The sequence below is a fragment of the Phyllopteryx taeniolatus genome, chromosome 9 (assembly GCF_024500385.1).
Source record: "Phyllopteryx taeniolatus isolate TA_2022b chromosome 9, UOR_Ptae_1.2, whole genome shotgun sequence".
NCBI classification, from domain to species: Eukaryota; Metazoa; Chordata; class Actinopteri; order Syngnathiformes; family Syngnathidae; genus Phyllopteryx; species Phyllopteryx taeniolatus.
Window position 1 is genome coordinate 17,733,046 of NC_084510.1, and position 25,262 is coordinate 17,758,307.

The 25,262-nt window shown below is 39.5% G+C and overlaps 2 protein-coding genes across 5 annotated transcripts; one reads left to right on the top strand and one right to left on the bottom strand.

The window, feature by feature from the left end:
• Window positions 1–5,918: 5,918 nt before the first annotated feature.
• Window positions 5,919–17,298, bottom strand: LOC133483820 (ADP-ribosylation factor 3). Of its 3 annotated transcripts, none has more exons than XM_061785600.1 (5): window positions 17,219–17,298; window positions 10,343–10,563; window positions 10,145–10,255; window positions 9,932–10,056; window positions 5,919–8,256 (listed from the first exon to the last, which is right to left on the bottom strand). In XM_061785600.1, exons 2-5 carry the CDS (start codon window positions 10,488–10,490, stop codon window positions 8,095–8,097), a joined length of 546 nt encoding a protein of 181 aa, XP_061641584.1. In that variant the 5' UTR covers window positions 10,491–10,563; window positions 17,219–17,298; the 3' UTR covers window positions 5,919–8,094. The 3 variants fall into 3 exon arrangements, with proteins under 3 accessions (XP_061641584.1, XP_061641583.1, XP_061641585.1); XM_061785599.1 differs by having other exon boundaries at window positions 17,159–17,238; XM_061785601.1 differs by lacking the exon at window positions 17,219–17,298 and adding an exon at window positions 17,042–17,063.
• Window positions 17,273–24,808, top strand: fkbp11 (FKBP prolyl isomerase 11). 2 transcript variants are annotated; one of them, XM_061785598.1, is made up of 7 exons: window positions 17,273–17,355; window positions 18,877–18,987; window positions 19,071–19,133; window positions 20,863–20,950; window positions 21,062–21,095; window positions 21,204–21,274; window positions 24,137–24,808. In XM_061785598.1, the coding sequence occupies exons 2-7, from the start codon at window positions 18,883–18,885 to the stop codon at window positions 24,343–24,345; spliced, it is 570 nt and encodes a 189-aa protein (XP_061641582.1). In that variant the 5' UTR covers window positions 17,273–17,355; window positions 18,877–18,882; the 3' UTR covers window positions 24,346–24,808. The 2 variants fall into 2 exon arrangements, with proteins under 2 accessions (XP_061641582.1, XP_061641580.1); XM_061785596.1 differs by lacking the exon at window positions 17,273–17,355 and having other exon boundaries at window positions 18,409–18,987.
• The last annotated feature ends 454 nt before the right edge of the window (window positions 24,809–25,262 follow it).

Below are 25,262 nucleotides of genomic sequence, written 5' to 3' on the forward strand. Positions count from 1 at the left end.
TCAGGGTGTACCCCGCCTCTCGCCCGAAGATAGCTGGGATAGGCTCCAGCACCCCCGCGACTCAGTGAAGATAAACCGGCACAGAAAGTGAATGGATGGATGGTATGTTCATGTTTTAGAATGCATCACATATGAGCCATGAGTTTGTCATTAGGGTATAAAACTTATCTTTTGTGACACCAAAACTGTACCGAAAATGGATGGATGGATTATACAAACAGTCAAAACAACCAGTTGCTCATCTATTAGCATCCAGCAACAGCGCGAGCTACATGTTTTGTCTTAACTGACTACAAACAAATAAATTTGTTTTCTCTAGTCCTCATTAGGGTCATGGGTGGGCTGGAGCCGATCCCAGCTGGTTTTGGGTGAGAGGCAGGGTACACCCTGGACTGGTCCCCAGTCAATTGCAGGACACACACAGACAAAAAATCTCTAACTCTTACATTCACAACTGTGGACAAATTAGAGTCTTCAGAGAACCGAACATTTTTGGGATGTTGGAAGAAGCTGAAGTACCTGGAGAAAATCCACTCGAGCACAAGGAAAACAAGCAAGCCAAGATTCAAACCCCAAACCTCAGACCACTACTAACCACTATAAGGAATAATATATTGAAAGCCGCTGCCGTTCAAATGTGTAATACAGGCTAACCCTATGGTAAGATGTCCCTTGTGTTGAAAAATACAATCATAATATAGGCGTAATGTATGATAACATGTCTTGCAGTCCCAAAGAAAGACAAAGGTTATTACAATTATCATAAAAAATCCCAATTAAAAAGGGTTTGGTTGTGCATTCCGGCCTTGTCATAGGTGACTAACAATGACACACAGTAGTGTTAGTACCGGGATAATAACACCTCATGAAAACCACAGCAAGTCAAGAGTCTGTTCCTCTATTATTTCATCCAATTGTGGTTTATCCAGATTAAAATGTACTTAATACATAAGGAACTTCCTGTCATGTGACGTCAGAGAATACTGTATTGTAGATTTTGTTGTGAAGTCTTCTCTCTTAGATCGGATGAGCCAGTCTTCACTACGCATCAACCAAGAGAGTGAAAGTGAAAAATCCCATTTTCCCACTGTGTTTTTCCCAATTTAGTGCATATATGCCATAAGACCTGCACACAGATCTAGCGCGCAGCTTATAATCTTTATTAAGGTGTTTTGGGGGGACTTTGAACCTTCCACTCCTTCACACAGATTGCTTCAAGATTACTTTCAGTGCAGTGAGTTCACCTTCTTGCACTTCATCAGTATGAGGAACTGTCTTTGTATTGCTTGTGTTGACAAATGCTTCAACAATATATGCAGCACTCAGAGAGCACAAATCTCGGCATAATAATAACGTGGTGCTTCCATAGATCCAAACATTGATTATGTGGATTGAAGCAATCATAAGAGGTGATATGAGCAAGCCGTTTGAGCATTATTTCGCTATTCTAGTAGTGTGCTTAATTGTACACCTTTCAAGAAACAAGGGGGCAGTACAGTGGGCAACTGGTTAGTACATCTGCCTCACAATTCTGAGGTCCCGGGGTTCAAATCCAACCTTCCCGTGTGGAATTTGCATGTTCTCCCCCTGCTTGTGTGGGTTCTCCCCAGCTACTACAGCTTCCACCCACATTCCAAAAACATGCATGGTAGGTTAATTGAAGACTCTAAATTGTCTGTAGGTGTAAATGTGAGTGCAAATGCTTGTTTGTTTATACGTGTCCTGCTATTGGCTGGCGACCAGTTTACGGTGTTGTCATGGTCTGTGTTTTGGTTTGGGTTGTGTTTAGTTTTGTTCCATGTTTTCCTGTGTTCCATGTTTGTCGTGTGCTCATTAGGTTGTTGTGTCCACCTGTTCTCGTCTACTTTGTCGACCAATCAGCTCTCTCCAGCCACTCGTGTCTTGTCCAGGTGTTCCTCGTTGTCTCGTCAATTTGTTTGTATTTAGTTCCCTGGTTTCTTTCAGTTCATTGTCGTTGTCACATGTCTTTGCCATGTCATAGTCGCCAGTTGTCTTTATCATTGTGGTATGTCATTGTCAGGTGTCATTTTCCCTATCTATTCCACGTCTTACTCACAGGTCATAGTTTGTTTCCAGTTTTAGATATTCAAGTGTTTCTTTGTTACTTTGGTTTGGTTGTTATCTGTTGTGGGACTTCGTTCAGTTTTGCTTTATCCAATATCCTTGTTTTCCTTTTTTGAAGATTAAATATAATTATTTTGAAATTCCCGCACTCCTGCCTTGCCACCCTGCTTCTCTGCAATTGGGTCCACCATGTTCTTGCCTTGCGTTCCTCGCCTTCGCCCTAACCACGTACGTGACAGGTGTACCCCGCCTCTAACTCTAAATCAGTTGGCATAGACGCCAGCATACCCTCACCTCTAGTGACGATAAGTGGTTCAGAGAATGGATGGATGGATTGTATGTTCTCCACGTGCCTGCGTGGGTTTTCTCCGGGTACTCCGGTTTCCTCCCACATTCCAAAAACTTGCATGGTAGGTTAACTGAAGACTCTAAATTGCCCGTAGGTGTGAAGTGGTTGTTTTTTTTATGTGTCCTGCGATTGGCTGGCGACCAGTTCAGGGTGTACCCCGCCTCTCACCCGGTGTCAGCCGGGATAGGCTACAGGACGCCCGCGACCCTACTGAGGATAAGTGGGATGGAAAATGGGTGGGTGGATGGATGGATGGAGCGATGGATGGATGGAAGATGGGCCCAAAGACAGCTGTTTTTTTTTTATCATGTACTACTGCAGACTACTACTATATGACAAAAAGTGCTGTTGTTGTTGTTGTTTTTCACTTGCAAGCTTCCTTGTAGAAGTTAGGATTAACTAAATTAATTTGTAAATGTAAATTGGGTAAAAGAAGATGAAACTGTTTGTATTACTTAATTTATCTCTTTTTATTTAAATGTATTTAATCACTGATTCAACTTCAGTTGCTCACATGTTAAAAATAAACAATTCAAGATGAGGTTTGTGCTCTTGACCCTCTTAAAGATGTATAATCTGAAAATGTTGATCTATCATCATGCTAATGTATACACAGATGACTTCAAAACAAAAGCACTTTGGCAACAAGTAGTAGAAGGAAGTTGAATAAAAATCAAGGTAGCATAAACTGAAAGTTGCCCTCCTGAACCCTGTAACCTTCATATCATGTTAGTTTGGAAAGCCTCTTGTTGTTTTGCCATCTAAATGTCCTGCAAACAACATGTTGCCGTAAGAGTGCATGAGCCAGCTGAACAACTTTGTGGAAACCCGCTTGGCCTGAAGATCTGGTCTCTTGTTTTTCTTCCTCCCTCATAACAACTCATTCACATTCAAGCAACATTTCTCTCTATTTTCCATCTCAATTTTAACACAAATTGAAATGGAAGACTGAAGGATCATGTTCCAGTATGCCCTCAGATTGATCAAGAGGGTAGAGTCACTCCAAAAGTAGAAGTGCTCCAGACTAATGGTTAATATTTCACCATGACCAGGAAGTTATGCTAAAATGCTTTTTTTTCGCCCTCTCTTTTTATCAGCGAAAGAATAGGCTGCTCAGGTAAACACAAGATGGAGTCACAGCGTGAAAGAAAAGCACACACAAGGACTTTTTTTTTTTTTTTAACCCACATAAAAGTAATAAACTGCACGAGAAATTATGAAAGTCAAGTTTTCTAGGTGGTCCTGATAGGCACTGAGAAGGAATATTTCTTGGACTCAATTTATTGACACTTGAAAAAAGCAAAATACAATATTAAAATGAGGGAAAAAAATTAAATAAAAAATGTAATTAAAAAATATAGGGTTTAAATTAAATACAGTGGCGAGTATATATTAATTTCAATTCTTAAATTAAACTTGGAGATTGACACTGTTTGTTTGGTTTGTACAAAAACAACCCGAACAAAATACTTGTTGGTGGTGTTTCAGATTTAAAACACACACTCATAAGGATACATTTTGAGACAGTTACAGTAGGTCCAGAAGCATTTGTACGATGAGTTTATATGATTTTATTATTATATCATATGTGATTGTTGTAGACCAACGTGGTGCTCACGGGCAACAGGTAGCCCCCAAGGACCCCATGAGAACCCCGTGGGCCTGTTTCAAAAATACCTTACGGTACTAGTGATGGGACATTGTGATTTTCTAGGAACATTGTAGCAATGATCATATGAAAATGTAAATACTGGCAGAGATTTAAAGAAATAAAGTGTTACATATCTGTCTACTAGTAATTGTGAAACATCATTAATATCATCAGTGTTTTCATGTAAATGAATATCCATCCATCATCCATCCATTTTCTTTAAATAACATAATAACATGTTTTTATAATAACGTATTATTAAAGGTAATATTAGCAAGTGTTATTTCAGAAGTATCAAACTGGTAGCCCCTCACATTAATCAGTACCCAAGAAGTAGCTCTCACCTTCAACAAAGTTGGTGACCCCTGTTGTAGACCTTTAGCTTCAATTTAAGACTTTCACAAAACTCTAGAATGATGTCCAGATCATTTTGAGCCCCTAAAAATGTAAGTACAGTACTTTTAAATGGCTCTTGAATTAAATTGGCAAGGTTACACCTCAATCATAAAAGATCTCTATCACTATCAAAATGTTTACAAATACTACCGAATTGTATGTTTTTCATTAGACAGCCACTATACAGTAGCTTCTTATTCCATTTTGGGATGGAAAATCATAAATTTACTCTAATTCCCCACTATATAGCAGTTCACGCATTGCAGTCCCGCTACATCGCAGATTGTATTTGTTATTGAAGTTGTTACTCTATTTTTTTATACTGTTTGTACAATATTACAGTATAACAATATATTATCCCTTGCTCTTGCTCTCTCTCAATATATTGTGTCTGAATGTGTTTGTATTGTTTTTAAAGTGTCTTTAGAGAAATTAAGTGCCGTAAATGCTGTAAAAACATGTTGCTGTAAAAACATGCCTCGGATGTACTAAATAGCGTGTTTTATATCACGGATTTCACTTTTTGGGGGTGGTCTGGAAAATAACCCATCTCTCTCTCTCTTTCTCTCTCTCTCTCTCTCTCTCTCTCTCTCTCTATATATATATATATATATATAAAATGGGTTATAAGCTTTGTTGTTGTTTTTGTTGCTGTGGTGTAAGACTGCCCTCTTATGGCAGGAGCTTGTCAGAAGCTATAACACAATTTTCACAGAGTGGCTGACGTGTATATTGTCACTCACCAGACATTTTATTAGATACTAGCTTTCAGTTGTCCTAATAGTGTGATTGTCAGTTTAATAAGAAAATATAAACACTTCTCAGACTGATGGATGATGACATCACCAATCAATCATAAACCAATATGGTTAGTTATTAGGTTGGGTTAGTTATTGGGTTCCTTTTAAGTTCATTTTTTTAACATTCTTAACCACCAGAAAAGTATAAAACGAAGTCTACTCCTGTATGATAATTATAAAATAATCGCAACCTTTGAAGACAACTGACTGACACATAATGGAGAGGTAATGGGAAGGTGTTTGCACATTATTTTGTTTGTAGTAGCCAGCCAGTTATTTCCCTACTGTAGATAAGAATACGTTTAGTTTCCTGTTCTGTAGTTATCATCACACTTCTATTTGGCATCACTGGTTGCATCCTGTGGCAGCATCACAAAACAATTTCATGTGATGTCACGCATGACAATGGTTGGAAAACTAAGTTCTGTTTGAATTTGGAACTACATTTTATTTTGTATCACACAACTCCAAAGTATCCCACTTTGGAGCTTCTGCTGTATTAAATCTCTCTTTGTCAGTCCATTGACATGTGTAATTGTAAAGGCAGTGCAATATTGTATTGCCTCTTATGTCCCCCTAAAAAAAAAAGTCTAGTGTATTATCAGTTGCGCAAGTAACACGAGTCCAAGCTGATGAGACTGGTCCTACAGAAAATGGGTTTATTTGTGATACAGCAGAAGTGATCATCACATACAGATGTCTGTCTCCATGCATTCAGCACTGAAACATTGTCGTCTACGTGTGTAACTAGAACGGTACAGAATGAATACCTTCTCTTTTCTCATTCGCTTTACTGACATGGTCACATGTTAAGTTTAAATACACCCAGCCCCATCCCATCACCCATACAAAGGAAGACCTACCACTAAATATGGATCAAGTATGTGGGCAAAACAGAAGCTACAGCAGGACAAACCTTTGCCTAATCATCTCACACTACAGTGCACAAATTTGTGTTTTAACAGTGTAAGAGAGAAAAGTAATCAATACAATATTCCTTATAAATATTCAGAAGCAAAAGATCAAATCAATTTCAACCGTCACTAAATATAAGGCCACAAAACCCAAATGATCAAACTCATGATTGAACATATAATAGATGCACAGATACACTTACAGTAGAATAGTTGTCATGTACGGCACAGACAAATTCTTTTTAGATTACTAGACAGAAACCTGCTGGCATCCGTCGTTTGCTTGTGCCCACATTTTGATCTGCTTTACCCTGCTTTCGTTCCTATACTGACACATCACCTAAATAAATGACTTTGTGTAAAATAAATATACTTAACAGCCTTTTCTACAGCCACATATAATATTCACATTTAATAAACACAGTTATGAGGTTGCAATGACACAACCTTCCCACCAATCAGACGAACAATAACAAGAATGACAACTCATTTTGATACAAGTGTTTTTGAACCGGCAAAAAAGGCTTTGTGTGATGAGAATTTGTTCCACTTGTACCAGAGTGAATACACACAACTCACAATGTAGTGTTGATAAATTAGTCGCCTGTGGTTGTATGTAGAAACCTGATTGAACATTTTATTCGATCTCCTTGATATCCATCTTAAGATCCATGCACTAGTCTGCACTTTGTCCTCACTAGTAAGACAATTCAGTGCCCTCGTAGAATGCAGAGCGACTGTGTCTTACGAGTCATGCTTTTTCCACTGTTGTATGACATTTCTGCACACTAGTAGGACAACTTTGGCATACTCGTAGGGCAACTAAATGTCACTAGTGAGGCAAAACTGTGCACTTCTAGTACAAGATATGCCCGAGATATTAACTAGTAGAATTTTATTATGTCACCAGTAGTGCTAGTAACACACAGTTGTCAGCTCGTGGAATTTTGCCTCACTCATAAGATGTATTTGTCCTATTAGCATGCCAAAGTTGTCCTTCTAGTAAGGAGCCTTTATTGATCCGCAGAGGGGAAACTCAGGCATTGCAGCAGTAAAATAAATAAATACATAAATAAAACAATCATAGTACATCATATTTTAAAAGAAAAAATAAATAAATAAATAAATAAATGTCGGTGATAATGAAACACAACTGCAGCGCCTCCTTTGTTTCTTTCGACCAAACTTTTTTTTCCCCATTCATTTCTCTTTTATTCCGCTTATCCCCACCAGGGTTGCGAGCGTGCTGGAGCCCATCCCAGCTATCCTCGGGCGAGAGGCGTGGTACACGCCCGAACTGGTTGCCAGCCAATCGCGGTAGACCGAACTTTCACAGTCATAATGTTGGCAGGCTGCTGTTCCACCAACAACCTGTTGGTGGTCTCAAGTTGTGGTCAGATTCCCCATAAGAGGGAGAGAAGAAGAGCCGTATGTAAATTGGCATACAGGAGTAAAGACAAAGCGCGTACTAGTACATGGACCTTAAGCTAGATAACAAGGATATCGAATAAAATGCTCAAACGGCTCTCCATAGTGGTTGTTGTTGTCAAAGATGGCTTCGTTAACTTGGGGGAGAAACCTGAAACAATATGACTGAGCATGTGCCTCAGTGAGAAAACACACAAGAGTCGATCTCGCCGCTGTGGTGGCATCACGTGACCCAACAAACATACAGTACACTGCACCTAAACACAAGAGGTGGACACAAGAAAAGCACGTGCCAGAGTGATTCTTTATGGTTTGTGTGTCTATGTGTGGTTAAAAATGGGCTCAGAAAATGACAGGCTGAAAATGAAAGCCTAAAATCTCCCTCAAATTCTTCTATCCTGCGCCCCTCAGTCCCAAATGAAACAAAAAAAAAAGTAATACGGTTGTAGCTGCCGGATGCTTCCCATCCTCCTACTTTTTGTTCTTGAGCTGATTGGCCAGCCAATCGAGGCCCTCGTAGAGGCCGTCGCCGCTGGTGGCGCAGGTGGCCTGGATGTACCAGTTACGGTGGCGCAGGGAGTGTAAACCCAACTTATCTGTGATCTCGGCGGCGTTCATGGCGTTTGGCAAGTCCTATTGAAGAGGAAACAATTTGGTAAATGGATTATTTTATCCAGTAAGCACCTCAGACCGATCTAATGAGTCTAAGTATTACAGCTGGAACAGAGATAATATGGAACGCGACAGTGGCACACAATACGTTAAGTTATACTTGTTGACTGCAAAGTGTGTTCCACGTTCACACTGTCACAGGTAATAAAACATTTATACACTGTACAGAGACTGGATTAAGAAACAAATATTGGGATATGGACACAATTCTCATCTTTTTGGCTCTAAACACCACCACGATGGATTTGAAATTAAATGAACAAGATGTACTTTAAGTGCCGAATTTAAGATTTAATTTGAGGGTATTTGCATAGAAATCAGTTGAACAGTGTAGGAATTACAACAGTTTGTATGTATGCCTCCCACTTTTTAAGAGACCGAAAGGGGCAAATTAACGATCATAAATCAAACTTTCACTTTTTAATACTTGGTTGCAAATGCTTTGCAGTCATTACAGTCTGAAGTCTGGAACACTTATACATCCCTAGATGCTGGATTCCATTCCTGGCAATGCTCTGCCAGGCCTCCAGCTACATTTTAATAATACAAAGAGAGGAAACGGGCAAGAAATAAAGGAGAGAGTGTGGCTATTTGAAAAGCTGTTTGCAGTGATCGCCCTATTTATTGACCGCACTCGTGCATTTTGGTGACAAAGACTCTGCACATTTCACTTTTTAGCCACAGGTACCTACATATGAAATTATAAATATACAGGGTGATTGAAAAGTAACTCCCTATTTTAAAATACTTATAATTTATTCATATGTTGTAATTTTTCAAAACAATTTTGTGTATGAGTGGCCAGCCAGAAGTCCTGACTTAACACCCTGCGATTTTTTTCTGTGGGGTTGGTTAAAGGAGCAAGTCTATTCTAACAAACCAACAACTTTGGAAGAACTTGAAGGGCAAATACGAGAGTTCCTTGTGAAATCAGTTAATGCGGTTCCCAGGCGGCTTGAGAAACTGGTGACGAATGCTGGCGCCCATATCGAATTATAAATAAAACTCCCTGCAATACACTTTCTTCTCATGTTCATTTCTCGTAAGAATTATAGTTCAGAAACAAATTACAAGTACATAAAAATAGGGAGTTACTTTTCAATCACCCTGTAGTTAAGTATTGTTGTAAAACACAAATATATACTGTATTCATTTGCAATTCAAATTTAGCATTGCAGCGAAAGTAGTTGCTGACGGTCAGCCACTCATCAAAGGTAGTTTCAAAGCTTCGCAGTGCGCCAGTGTAGTCACGTTGGACCGCATTGCTCAGGGTGCGGCCGACCTTAGATTCATTGAAGAATCTAAAATTGTCCATAGGTGTGAATGTGAGTGTGAATGATTCTCTATACGTGCTCTGCTCAGCTGTGATGAGCTACAGTTCACCCAATGAGGGTAAGTAGTATAGAAAATGGATGGTTATGTTTGACTACAGCCTCCATCACTCACTGAAGGCTAGATCTCTACCTCCTCCTTGCTGAATTATTAGACCAGTGGAGGCCACTATTTGAGAAAATGTGTTGAATGCTCTGGCAGTTGGCAAAAAATGAGCATTATTTTTCGTTGAATTATTTTTTAGACAGGTCATGTATTGGACATCATTAAATTGTGCATGTGTAAGCGAGTGAGTGTTTCCTGCCTGTTTATTGGCAAAAACGAGGAGCACTGCATCTCTCAGCTCATCCTCAGCCAGCATCCTCATCAGCTCCTCTCGTGCCTCATTGACACGCTCTCTGTCGTTGCTGTCCACCACAAAGATTAAACCTGGGGGATTTAAAAGAGAAAACCATACCTAAATCGATCCAAACATTTTGGATCGTGTTGTTCATCCGCTCTGTTCTATTCAGCTCACCCTGTGTGTTTTGAAAGTAGTGTCTCCAGAGGGGGCGGATCTTGTCCTGCCCACCAACATCCCACACAGTGAAGCTGATGTTCTTGTACTCCACTGTCTCCACATTAAAGCCTGAGAACAAAGGGTGCTACGTGAGGTCAAATAACAAATATGCCGCATATGGTGGGCTGTTATTAATCTTGGCCAGCTTGTGTATACCGATGGTTGGGATTGTGGTGACTATTTCCCCCAGTTTCAGCTTGTAGAGGATTGTAGTTTTTCCTGCCGCGTCAAGGCCCACCATCAGGATCCTCATCTCCTTCTTTCCTATGAGGCTCTTCAACAGATTCCCAAAAATGTTCCCCATGATTCAGAGAGGCTTCTTAACGACTCTAGATGCCTTTATGCACTGTCTCCAGCAAGCAATCCTTTACGGAGGGCTAAAAAAAGAAAACAACATGTACAATCACTATCACAGCATTAGGTACGTCTACACAAACTAATGAAACATACAAAAGGGAATTGAGACGAGAGTAAAGTAGGCAAAATACAGTGGAAAATCCGGAGTTGAACCTCGTCTGTAATGAAAAACTTTACCAATACAGACAATGTTTTAAGTAACATTTTAACATTCCTTACTGTCATACAAGTCTAAAGAGAATTATATCTTATTTATATATTTATTTATTATATTATATATAGGTGCGCTAGAGCCCGTCCCATCTTAATTTGGGCGAGAGGCAAGGTACACCCTGGAACTGGACTGGTCGCCAAACATTCACAGGGCACATATAGACCAACAAGCATTCATAACCACATTCACACCTATGGACAATTTAGTCTTCATTGATCCTTATATGCATGTTTTTGGCATGAGGGAGGAAGCTGGAATAATTGGAGAAAACCATAGCAAGCATGGGGAGAACGGATTAATGAAAATTCCACACAGGAAGACCCGAGCCGAGATTTGAATGCCAAAACAGGAAGGCAAATGTGCTAAACACTACTTCAACATGCTTCCCGTAATGAAACCTACAAGTCATTTTTTTTAATTCACCGAGCAACACAGGTGAAACAGACTCAAGTGGACAATTGCAAAAAACATCTACACATCTACGTATTGCAACCCGGGTTTTGAGTTTTCAATGCAATACACTGTACTATTTTTTATGGAATCACAAAAACAGGGAGTGAGTCTGTGTCAAGCAAAAAGCGGATCTTCACAAAGAAGAGATAATGGGCAAGAATAAGAAGAGCGTGAGGATATTTTGAGAGGCTGTTGGCAAAGATCGATTGCCCCCATTCACTGACTGATTTCGGTGACAGAGACTCTCCATGCTTTGCTTTCTAGCCACAGGTACAAATGAAATTATAAATATTAGTGATGCACCAGTAGCCCAAAAGTGCATTTTCACTTTCGGACTGAAAGACTTTTGTCACTGAAATAAAATGGCTGAAACAGGATGTTGTTACACTATGACGCAAAACCCGAGCATAAGTCACTAATCATCGCCTCTATGGCAGTGAATAAGCTCCACTTCTGAAAAGTATCGTTATCAGAAAAGGGAGGGCGAGGAGTAATTTACAGGAGGAAGAGGAAGAAGCTATGCTAATTGCTAAGCTATCGTGACATGACAAGTCTCAGAACACCAAAATATGTTATTGGATGATACAGTACACGTGTCACATAGGTTTGGCTGGAACCACGTTAAAAAGAAAAATAGCAGGCAAAATAATAAGTGTGTAGAGAGAAAACTAGAGGACCGGAACCAGAAACTGGAAATGAATTAGTATGTTACTGCTAGTCCTCTAGGTCACTGGAGAAAATGGGCCTCTATGTTTAAAAGTACATTATTACAATAACTATTTATAATGTAAGATAACCTTTATTAGTCACACAATGGGGAAATTTGCATTGTTTCAGCAGCAATAGTGGATACAGTAAAAACAAAAATAGCATGCAAGAGAAGACATTTGGTTGCAAATCCATCCGCCATTACAAGGTTAATGCAATATACACTGTACATTAAAATAACAAATACAGAAGCTATAATTTATTAACAATTACAATTATAGAGGATTGATTATGTTGTGCAATTGAACAGTATGCTGAATTATTTTTATCCTATTACATGACAACGATGCGACATCAAATTGGAATTTTCAAATTTAAATTTTGAAACACAGCTCAAACAGTAATCAACGGTCGGCCACATATGAAAACCGGTGGCAGAAACCCACACACTGCATGACCATTGAGTGAGTTTTGCTCGTGTCGCTCAGTGTGCGGCCAGCCTTAAAACACAGTGGCAATAGACAGTGGAACATCTGGACTCAAATACTGGTTGAATTCCAAGTTGTTCTAATTTTGGAACAACTTTCATATCGGAAATAATGTAAAGTTGATAAATTTGTTCCAGGGCCAAACAGTCACCATCATAAAATGTTTATTAACTATTCAACCTTTTACATCAGTCATTTAACTAAGTTTTAACACAAACACAAAAAAGTAAAAAGAGTACTAACGTTTTGATGATCCCTGAGAAAAACACAGGAAGGTGTGGTCACCCAGTTCAGTTTTATAGGTGTTACTACCATTAGACAGTGTTGACTAATGTGTGATAAGCATCTGCTTGGCAAAAATACATTTTGTATGTATTTGAAATTTAATTAATTATATTGCTCATATTGGAGAGAGTAGCCCAAGCTTTACTATGTCATGGTAAGCAGCTTCTGTGATGGCATCTAAAACACAAAAAGACAAGAAAAAAAACATACACTTGTGGTGTTCATGCTTAATATATTCACTGAGCTGAAGTCTCACAAGATTTGACGTCCTGAGGTTTTTTAGGCATATTTTACCATAACATTTCAGTTAAGGTCCAAAATAGTATGAAGTTTTTAAATGAATGTGACAGTCTCAATCAAATGTGAGCAATAACTTTTTAAAGGCATGACTGTTGATATGGCTCATGTATTAGATTCATTAAATTGTGTAAACAATGAAAGTGTTTAAACAAAGAGATGATGATAAAGTCAAATTGTCAGGCAGGTGGACTTTCCACTCATCTTTCTAAACATTCCACGCACGCAGTGAGACGTACAAGCTCCACTCATCGCCCACAGCGATGGTCATAGTGAGTGGAAGAGAGGCATGTCAGCGCTATGGCTCCAGGCTACAGCGCAATCTGTTCAGAACCTTCGTTCTGTTTTTCCTCCCTCAAACATTTGCCTGAATGAATGTCATGCCCTCATAAACCGACGCTTAATGCCCTCTATTCTCAGGCTTACTTTGAAAATCTAACATTTTAAAAAGCCTATTTGAGGCACAATACAAACTATGGGGTGGACTAAAAGACCTCCTATGGGCTGAGAATGAGGCTGTTCCTCAAAAACATACAGTAGATGAATCCTATTGCAAATACCAACCCGCATCACAGCTGACTTTGGGCAAAAAAATGTGGACCACAACCTGGACTAGTCGCCAGTCAATCACAGGGCACATAATAAATGCTCTGTACAGTGAATAAAGGTTTTATGGTGGTGACGGTTTGAGCCTGGGACAAAGTAATTCATTTCACACTGCTTTATTTCCTATAGGAAAACTTGCTGTGAAATGAATTTAACAGCCTATTTGTAACTTATGTGTACCGGTCCCAACATTATGTACACCTGCACTATTGCCAGTGATCACAGTAGCCGTCTTAAAAATTCTGTCTTTACACATATTATAATTCTCAGTTTTGATCGACACAGTTAGGAAGGTACTAATTTAATAATGTTTTTAGCTCTGTGGTATATTAATATACCATCCAGCCATTTTCTATATTGCTTATCCTCATTAGGGTCACTGCAGCCTATCCCAGCTGACTTTGGGCAAGAGGCAGAGTACACCCTGGACTGTTCGCCAGACAATCGCAGAGCACATATAGGTAAACAACCGTACATTCACACCAATGAACAATTTAGAGCAGTGATTCTCAGTGTGGTATCTGTACCACGAGTTGTACACCAGCCACCTTTAATGGTACATGAAAGAATCACTGCCTAAGTGGAGTTAGTTGTATTTAACTTTTTATGACATTTGCATTTACTATTTGAGGGCTGTTTAAAAGAGTCACTGCATAAGTACAGTTAAATTGTACATTACTTTTGAGTACAGTACAATTGCATTTAATATTGAAAAACTGTTTTTAAACTTTTATTTAGGAACGCATTTTATTTAACTTTTGCATTTTAATTGAATACATTTTTAAGTACAGATTTTTACATTTTACCTATATTTAAGCACAGTGTTAATTAGACTTTACAGTGATCTGATCGGTTTGATCGGTATCGGCCGATAATTAGCATTTTATGCTGATCGGCCGATCGGCTTTCATGTCATAATTTGCCGATCCGATCCGCAAAAGACATTTACACCGCGTCGCCGTCGAGTATGAATCTAAAAGCTAGTTTATTTTTAGCCTGTCACGTGTCTTGTGGCGTAGTTCTGTAAATACTTGAAGATACTCAGTATACACTACACAAGTTTATACAATAGGCTTTACACGATCAGTATTTTTGGGGCCGATCAGCGAGTTTAAAAAAACCATAACCGACCACCGATCCGATCACATGATAGAGGAATGTGTCTATTTAAATAACCTGTTCATTTACTGTATATACTTGTGTACCTAATTGCTCAAAAAATTCTAATCTAATCTATTCTAATCAGTCAGGTCAAACCAACATTACAACATGACAGAAATAATGGGTGCTAACTTACTGTAATTAAAATACTTTATTTTTAATTAAATTACTTCACCCACACCGAAATATTAGAGCATTATTCGACAGAACGGCAGCGTGTTTACGTCCAACCATTCGTGCTAGCAGTAGCTTGCTAGGCTACATAACGTTTTGTTGCCTGCTTGCGAGCCATATCGTATTAAAAGTAGGTGAACCTCTCCTGTCCCGGCCACCAATACACGTTTTTCCCCATTTTGTTTTTATAATACAGTCGTTGCGATCCACTGTTGTTTTTGCTCGTCGCCACGGTAACGAGTGTATCCGTTCGCATTTGAGTTGACAAGTTAAAGCCCAATGATCGTTAAAAAACGAGATGCGGTGGTATTGGAATACAATATTTTATTGCAGTAGTCTGACAGTCCAATCGTGAAAGAGCCAATTTGTCTTGTAGTCTGATCCGCCGGGCATTACGTGTTGTCTGTTCCACACCGCCGACGTGTTTTTTTTTTTTTAAATAACTTTATTGGCCATCAGCTATTTACAGGTCTACGTCAAAGACACGCGGCAAGGCTAAAACTATTGGATTCAAATATACTGTGCACGATGGCGACGCGGAGTAAATGTCTTTTGCGGAGCCGATCAATGACGTCATTGATCAGATCTGCGAATGATCACATTAAAGCCAATCAGCCAATCAGTATAAAATGCTAATTATCGGCCGATACCGATAAGGCCGATAGAAATCGGTGTAAAGTTTAATATACAATAAATGAACAAGTCATGTAAATAGACACATTGTTCTATCTTGTGATCGGATCGGTGATCGGTTGTCGGTTTTTTAAACTTGGTGATCGGCCCCAAAAATCCTGATTGTGAAAAGCCTAATTATAATTAATAGGAGAAAGACAGAGAAGCCATGCTAATTGTTTTTACTACCGTGACATGTAGTTGTGTGATGGGGTGATACAGTACACTTGTTCCATAGGTCTTTGAATAGCAAAATAGCAGGCAAATAAATAAGTGTCTGGAAAGCAAATAATACCCAACTACACAGTAAGCCATCTGGAACCGGAAATGAATTGGTACATCGCCACGCAAGTCTCCTGAGAAAGGGGGCCTATAAGTTAAAAATTATAATAACAAAGATTTATAATATAAAATCCTTCCTTCATTCCTTACTTACTTACTTACTTGCTAATAATTGACATAATAATTTCTTTCAGTGTTTTGGTCTTGGTTTCCTCATTTTCCGTTACCGTCAACAATTTTCATTTTGGTGCATCCCTACTTACAATAATAATTTTTATTTTTTTTCCTAGAATAAAACCTGTCTCCATTTTTATGAAAATGTAGGCCTACTACGCTACTGTACTTTAATGTTTGTCATGATAGTAGTATTGGAGAGCTCATTCTTAGGTGATGGTACTTGGTGTAAGAAAGATGGGACCCACTAATTTGAAGTATTCAATGTACCTTACATGCATGTTTTTGTAATGTGGGAGGAAGCCAGCGTACCTGACGAAAACCCAACAAGATTTTAACATTAATCCTCAGCACTGTTCCACTTGTTCACCGTGCTGATCAATACGTTTCTAAAAATGTGAAAATATCGTCATATCATTGAACTGCATTAATTTTCCAACAACATGATTTAAATACTTTGGTGTCGCTAAATACTAACTCTATCGGAAAAATAAAATATGCAAAGGGGGAAAAAAATAAATAAATACAGTAACAGCTCTGTCCATGGTACTGAAGGGACGCGTCGCACTTTTACTGCAAGATTTTGCTCCTGTCTTTAATGTGTTGATACAACTCTTAAAAATGACATTGTAAATGTGGTTGCCAGGAGGGCCTCAGTAAGCCGGTCAGTCACATTAAATGAATGCGGCCAGGGGTGACCCACGTTAGCTACGTTAGCAACCGATGCTACCACCGTTCACATTCCAGCTAACTTGTCCCAATTAACCCCTTAACGTTGCTCCCGCATGTTTCGACGCTGTAACCAAACGAGTCGCCGCTCATTTCGCCATCTGAGAATGAACACGTCCTAATTATCCGCCGTATTGTACGACGAGAAATCAAGTTGTCTGCCGTTTTAATAGCGTAATCGATAGGACGTGTTGGTGCTAGCAAGTGTCTCTTTCCACCCCATCATCCCTCCATTCATCCGCTCTTCTCCTCCACCTCCTCCGCGGGCATCATGCTGTCACAAGGCCGTCCACAGCGACTCCATACCGGCGAAGAGTGACGCCGAACACACGCTACACGCGGTTATATAATCTATCAACAGCTGGGACTTACTTTGTCGTATTTTAGTAATCGTCCGCGGGTGCCAGTCAGTATGAAGGAGCCACTACTTACCTAGCTCGTTTAGAGGTCTCGCGAGATTTCCTGAGGAGCAACGGTTTAGAAAGAGACAGGATCTCGCGAGAGTGAACATGAATGGACGATGGCGGTCGAGCCCCCAAAGGATGCGAAGATCCTTTGACTGAAATAAGGTCATCGTAATAGCTTTGTATTTTATTTTACCTCATTTCGCAATATGATTATAGAAGGTTGCATATACTTTCGTTCAAAACTAACTAGCTCATTTGTGGTTTACAGGTGAAGTTAATTTGCATGTGGCCGCATGAAACCTTGTGGCATTAATTATAGATTACATTTACACCATTCCTTTCTTACGAATGTCTCTGCCTACCTTCAATGCAAACAAGCAATGGAGACAATTAGAGGTGCAATAAATAATTGATTGACAACTAATCAATTATCAAATTAATCAACAACCATTTTGATAACCAAATTAACTGTTTAAACCATTGATTAACTTAAAATCTCTCTCTCAGTAGTAAATATTCTTTGATTTCTCCATGAACGCAGACCATTATCTTTGTGTTTCATCAAAATAAGACATTTGCAAACATCTGCTTTTACTTTGGAAAACAATTATCATGCTAGAAAGTATACAGTATGCCCCAAAAATCAGGCCAGCTGTGATGATAAAATAATTTCAAGCTATATCTCAACAATTCACTACTAAATTATTCTCAGTCTTTGCACGTTTTCAGCATTTAGCATCAAACATATTTAATGTATTTAGAAACAAAACACGACAATGAGTTTGGTTCAACTTTAGTTTCAACAGGGAATAACCATTCACACTCATTTTACAACGACGGATTATTTATAGTCTTCAATGAAGCAAACGTGCATGTTTTTGTAATTTGACTGGAATGTGTCTGTCAAAAACATGCAACCCTGTTACTCAAACCTTTTAAGCCATTTAGTTAATTCCTCTTACTAGGCCTAAAGTAAGTCCTCGCTTTAATTTTACGTGTTTTTTTTATTCAAAGTTTTTAGCAGTAATGTAGTCCACTCACTCAAACGAACGACAAACGAACACTGGTGATGTCCCTTGCTGAAAAGTGGAGCAGAAGTGCTGACACAAATGTTTTCCGTTTATCATACATTCGTCAATGGGATCGGGGTTGATGCCATCCACAATTTCTTTGGATGTCCCCCTCTACACTGTTCCCGGGCGGGGTGACGACAGTCGAGAACCTCTGATTTAGATAAATATTTATCTAAAAAATATGCCTTTTCTCTATTCATTTGTGCATTTAACTGAAAAATGACACACACAAAAGTTATCCCACTCGAGCTCTCAGCGGCTCCATTCTGGAATAACCCAGACCTTCACGTTAATTGCGCAGCAGGCCAGGGCGGCTACGTGGCAGGCCTCAAACAACACAGCGCCGCCCAGTGTACGTGAAGTGCAGCACATCTGCTGGTGTGCAGATGTGTGATGTTAGCGGAAGCTGGTCCCGCTGAGCCAATTGTTGTGGGCCAACGTCCACGGGCTGCTCGGGCTTATCTCTGCACGTTTTTTTAACACATCAGCATTGGCCGGAGCACAGACATTTTTCACCTGCGGGTCTCGGCCGACGAATTTGCTAGCGGATACCACGTAAATTGCGGTCTTACGTCTACTTTTTTTTTTTTTTTTTAAACCCCCGGAGAAGTTCACAATGCAGGGAAGCTTTGTTTTGCTGCTGCTGGCAGCTTTCACATTGACGGGGGGACTTGCGCAGGGCGAAGACAATGCAGACGAGGAGGTGCAGGTGGAGACCTTGGTGAGTGGAAAACGGTGTTCCACGCGAACATAAACGATGCATTGAACAAAAGCAACTCTAACGGTCAACTATTTTGCCCCAAGCTGAAACCCGAAACTTGTTCCGTACTCTCCACAATGGGGGACACGTTGCAGATCCACTACACGGTAAGACACAATCAAAAGCAGTGCACTATAAATAATCAACATCATTCTCGCCAAAACCGGCTAAACTTGTATTTGGTAAGTCAACCAAACCTCTGGAATGTGGAATACTGGTCGACTGCTGTTGTGTGGCGTGAGAGTGTGGGGGGCCCTTGTGTGCAACACGTCAGCAATAACACGTTCACATCTCCAGGCTGGCTATCTCAATGCACGGCTGCACGGTCCACACACTCGATGTTAATCTGCACAGTCACACTAATTCGATTAACAGCACGTTTTGTCAATGTTGCTTCATCTATAATCAAATTGCGCTCATTCAATCTCATTCATTCATTTTATACTAATATTGTGGTCGTGGTCCGGTACAGTGGTTGCCTACTGCAGTGTTTCCAATGCACCCACGTATAGACAGACAAAAACAACCATTCGCACTCACATAAACACCCATGGACAATTTAGTCGTCAATGAAACTAACATGCATGGGGCGAATATGCAAACGCCACATAGTAAGGGTAGAGCTGACATTCGAACCCTGAATCAAAGAACCACACGTCCACCCACCGTGCTGCTGTAGCGTAAAAGTTTTTCTTTTGTTTTGTCTGTGACATTTGTATGCAGTCTCATACAATATTTTGTAAAGTCTAGACTAGTTTATTATTGAAATACAGTGGTACCTCGACTTACGAGTGACAGGACTTCACCGACAAGTTTTTTTGAGATACGAGCCATCACTCGGCTGATTTCTTTTTGTCTTGAGTTTCAAGCAATGATTTGAGTTACGATAGCCTGATGGGGCCAGCGAATGTCACAAGCAGCGGATAATGAACAACTCTTCAAAAGGAGACCAAGTGCTTGCTTTAAGCTGTTTATTGCCACACCTAGTTGAAATTTACTGAAAAACTATACATTAAACAAAGAGAATTACACAGTGTATATAACCAAACCACATAACGTTGCCTTATGAACATCCGCTAACTTAATGCCAGCACATAATGGGAAATCTGTATCTGTATCTGTGCAGGCCACCCGAGGGAGAGCGAAATCATGATGCGCAAAGTGTTTAATTCTTTATATTCTGTTCAAGTATATTTTTATTAAGTAAGTATTATATTTGGACAATACTTTAGAGGGCTTTTTTGTTTAAAAAACATTGCAAACATTTTGTTGGTGTTTTTGAGTGGCTGGAACCGATTAATGGAATTTCCTTTCATTCCAGTATGGAAAGATGATTTGAGATACTGGAACAAATAAAACTCCTAAATCAAGAAAAGAATTGGGGGGTTGAAGAAATACCCCATCCGCACCCACGCATACATGTGAGAGTTGGATGGGGCAGGAGTCATCTGGTTTATCATATTTTGTCATACATTTTGGTGTATCTGGGGGTATCTACTGTATGATATTCTGTGACATAGTAACAAACATTGTAGACGGACAGACGGCATCTGTCAGCGTTCTCAGCGGGGTGGGGAAACTTTTTCCCGCAGGTGCCATTTCAGTTGTTACTAAGGGCGATACGAAATCTGAAAAAATACGATTTAATGAACAAATATGAGTTACTACATATTGTGAACATTTGTGGGTCAAACATTTTTGGCTTTCTATAAAACATTCCTCTGAGATTTGTCGCTAGAATTGCATTGCACACCAGATCAAATAAACCACATTTGTAAAAGAAATTGCACTGTCTAGTTACTTAGCAGTAACAATGTTCTTCTTTCTGCTTATCAGGGTAAACTGATGGATGGCAAGGTCATTGACTCCTCACTGTCTCGGGACCCTCTTGTTGTCGAGTTGGGGAAGAGGACTGTCATTTCTGGTAAGTTAAGTGCTCAACTCACTGATTTGGTTGCTGAAGCACATAAGTGTTAAAAGAATGCACTTACTTTGGGCATTGACTTGACTAACTTAATTTGATATTTCCTCTCAGGTCTGGAACAAAGCTTGATCGGTGTGTGCGAAGGGTTAGTAAAAAAATGATTTAGCAATAAAGTGATTCCAAACATACTACGACGCTATAGAATTCATGCTTAGTTTTTCCGTTTTTGTTTCCTCTCCACTCTCTCATTCAGGCAAAAAATCAAAGCCACCATTCCATCTTACCTCGCCTATGGGAAAAAAGGTTACCCTCCTACAATTCCAGGTAGACGGCACACAAAACACATGCATTTTATCCATTTACTATATACTGCATAAAATAAAATACCGCCCTTCCAAGTTGTAATGAGAATATATTTCCAATTAGAAATGATCATAAAAGCCTCACGTGTACAGACAATGTCGTAAGTTAACCACTATGTAATACAATTCCCTTCTGTGGCGGCGTCACAGAAAAAGTCAATCATTTGTTTGCCCATTGCAATTCATGTCAACTAAAATTATAATAGAGAACTAAGGAAGACAGGGTGGTACAAATAAGTACTGTACCTCCCTGCAACATAAACATGGACAGACAACATTGTGGCGTGACTACATGTAACAGTCTACTGGAATGCTCATTGTAGTTAAAGACGCCGTACACATAATGTAAGATCATTTTTAATTCTGCGCAGGAAAGTTGTTTAGAACATGCGGTAAGACGCCACAATGGGGACTGTTTGCGTTCTTTGGTGCTGCTGTTTTGTTTACCTATGGGGTTCAGAACGGTCTCAGCAGTTAACTATTTAATGCCTATGTAAGTGATTGTCAAAATGTGGTTCCCTCTTTTGATATTTGAAAAAAAATCTAAAATTACTGTAAAGGTTCAAACTGCTTAATGTTACAATGCCTTGATCTTTTCTTAAGTACAGTTCAGTTGTATTTAACTTTAAAGTACAATACATTTGCATTTAATTTGTTAGAACTGCATGTTTTCAAACATTGATTTAAGAACATTTTATTTAACTTTTATGTGCAATATATTGAATTATTATCTCAGTGTTTTATTATCCTCTATTTGAGCACAATGTTAATGTTCAAACTGCAAAATGTTACAGTGGCTTACAATATATTAATAGGCTTTACACGATCAGGATTATTGGGGCCGATCAGCGAGTTTAAAAAAACGATACCCGATCACCGATCCGATCACAAGATGGAGGAATGTGTCTATTTAAATGACCTGTTCTTTTACTGTATGTATTTGTGTACTTAATTGCTCAAAAAATATATATTTACAATAAATAATGCATCTTTCTTCATCTATTTATGCCAGTGAGGCATAGTGACAGAACAAATGAATGGTCTTCTATTAGATGGCAGGAAGTACATACAGTAATTAATGTATCCACTTTTTGTGACATTTTTGTTTGTTGGTGTGCCGTGAGATTTTTCAATTGTAAAATATGTGCCTTGATTTCCAACCATAAAGGTTGGAAATCACTGCTCTCGTCAGGTGATGTATTCTCATAAGTCAGGTCAAACCAACATTACAACATGACAGAAATAATGGGTGCTAACTTATTGTAATAAAATTTCTTCACCCACACCAAAACTTTAGAGCATGATTCGACAGAACGGCAGCATGTTTATGCACAACCGTTAATGCTAGCACTAGCTTGCGAGGCTACATAACGTTTTATTGCCTGCTTGCGAGCCTTATCATATTAAAAGTATGTGAACATACCTCAAGCAAGCCATAAACAAACGTCCTCTCCTGAGCACCGGTGACCACCAGCACATGTTTTCTCCCATTTTCTTATAATACAGTCGGCGCGATCCACTCTTGTTGTCGTCGCCCCGGTAACGAGTGTATCCGGTCGCATTTGAGTTGACAAGATAAAGCCCAATGATCGTAAAAAATGGGATGCGGTGGTATCGCAATGCAAGATTTTATTGCAGTAGTCTGACATAGTGCAATTGTGCAAGAGCAAATTTGTTTTGTAGTCTGATCCAGGCATTACGCGTTGTCTGTTCCACACCGCCGACGTTTTTTTTTAATAACTTTATTGGCCGTCCGATATTTCCAATACTACGTCAAAAGACACGCGAGGCTAAAAATAAACTAGCTTTTGGATTCAAATATACTGTGCACGATGGCGACGCGCGGCACGGTGGCCGACTGGTTAGAGCGTCAGCCTCACAGTTCTGAGGACCCGGGTTCAATCCCCGGCCCCGCCTGTGTGGAGTTTGCATGTTCTCCCCGTGCCTGCGTGGGTTTTCTCCGGGTACTCCGGTTTCCTCCCACATCCCAAAAACATGCATGAATTGGAGACTCTAAATTGCCCGTAGGCATGACTGTGAGTGCGAATGGTTGTTTGTTCCTATGTGCCCTGCGATTGGCTGGCAACCAGTTCAGGGTGTACCCCGCCTCCTGCCCGATGACAGCTGGGATAGGCTCCAGCACGCCCGCGACCCTAGTGAGGAGAAGCGGCTCAGAAAATGGATGGATGGATGGACGATGGCGACGCGGAGTAAATGTCTTTTGCGGATTGATCGGATCGGCGAATTATGACATTCAAGCCGATCAGCATAAAATGCTAAATATCGGCCAATACCGATCAGGCCGATCAGATCGGTGTAAAGTCTGTATATTAAATATGCTTTTTTAGGAATAAAACCGCTGCCTCATTTTTGATGAACACTTGGGCCTACTACGTTTACTGCATTTTAGTGTTGGTCATTTAGGTGGTAAAGCTCACACTTATGAGCGCTAAGTATTTTTTTAGGTAGTACTTGGTAAAAAGTTTGTGAACGACTCGTCTAAGTTAAACACAGTTGCTCCAAGTTTTGCTGATGGGAAAAGGGAGGTGTCTATTTGAGTGAGTCTTTTAGTGGGTGACACATCTGACAACCACAGAAGGACGGCCGCTGTTTTGAGAAAAATTATATTTTTTCAGTTCGACCCTAATACTGCTTTATAATAAAGGGCTTGTGTTGGTTTTCATGTGTTGGGGGATTATGTGAGTTTTTTAAAAAACAGTTTTCTATTGTTACCACCCACTGATTGCTATAATCCCTTCATATGAAACAACATGCATGTTATTCCAAGTATTCCAGTAACAATGTTGTTCTCGACATGCACTAGGCGACGCGTCCCTTGAGTTCGAGGTGGAGGTGATCTCGCTGACACAGCAGACTCCTTGGCAGAAGATGGTAAACGACGTGTTCCCCCTCATGTGTTTGGTGCTGGTACCCACTCTGCTCGGCTTGGTGGGACTCTACCTCTACAACAAGGCCAAAGACCCAAAACCCAGCAAAAAGAAGGCAAAGGACAAGAAGAGCAAGAAGAAATAAGGATGGCACAAAGAACTATTTAAATATTTTTTTTTTAAATGTGTTTTCTTTGTGTTGATTTTTTTTTAAATATCCCTTTGTAAAGGTATACCTGGAATTGACCTCTTCCATTTAACGGGTGTTGATTGTACAGTAAGCAGCTTCAGTGACACTGATGTACACTGCCTGTAGATGTTGCATCTCTGACAGATTTTCAGCCTCTGTGACCTTGAATAAACTGCAACACATCCAAAATTCAACAGACAGACACAGACAACACATTTTATGATGCAATATTTCTTGTTGTTTTATTGGGCTGCATGTTTGAGTTATAATCTATCATATTGCTTAATAATTTGTGCTCAAAAAGCTAACAATTAGGCCTTTTTAGATGTCGTGTTTTGACCACCACATCTTAAGCATTGTGTCACCGACTCTATTGTCAAATGGAAAAATTAAATCTTTGTCCTCATGAAACCCTCCAGTATGGCCGTCTTTGTCTTTGTTTTGCTTTTGAGTTGTTTAAGTCATATACCTACGGAATCATATTGCTGCCACACCCAAAAAATTTTTTTTTAAAAAGATCCACTAACATGTTATAACGTGATAAGTTTTCATATTATGATGTGATAAGTTTCATTTTGTAATGTGATGCGTGATAGTGAACCTTCTTTTATTTTTTTGTATGTATGTAGAGTAATACACGTTTTATTTATCAAGACAGTCTATTTATACGTTTTTACTACGAATCAGAGTATTGTTTTCCCACAGTTTTGAGTACGTTTTGCCCTCTTGATTTTCAGACTTCAATTAACAGTATGTTCTAAACTTGTGTTGGTTGATGCGTTGAATTGATTTACAGTAACTGACCTGAGACCATGCGGTGCAGAAATGTGAAATCAGTCTCATACCTCAGCTGTTTTACAATATTATGTTAA

Coding starts and splice junctions, on each gene's coding strand:
- fkbp11 (XM_061785598.1), top strand. CDS start 18,883: ATGCAGGGAAGCTTTGTTTTGCTGCTGCTGGCAGCTTTCACATTGACG. Junction 21,096..21,203: donor TTGATCGGTGTGTGCGAAGG/GTTAGTAAAAAA, acceptor TCTCTCATTCAG/GCAAAAAATCAAAGCCACCA. Junction 21,275..24,136: donor TTACCCTCCTACAATTCCAG/GTAGACGGCACA, acceptor GACATGCACTAG/GCGACGCGTCCCTTGAGTTC.
- LOC133483820 (XM_061785600.1), bottom strand. CDS start 10,490: ATGGGGAACATTTTTGGGAATCTGTTGAAGAGCCTCATAGGAAAGAAG. Junction 10,256..10,342: donor CACCACAATCCCAACCATCG/GTATACACAAGC, acceptor CTTTGTTCTCAG/GCTTTAATGTGGAGACAGTG. Junction 10,057..10,144: donor CTACTTTCAAAACACACAGG/GTGAGCTGAATA, acceptor TAAATCCCCCAG/GTTTAATCTTTGTGGTGGAC.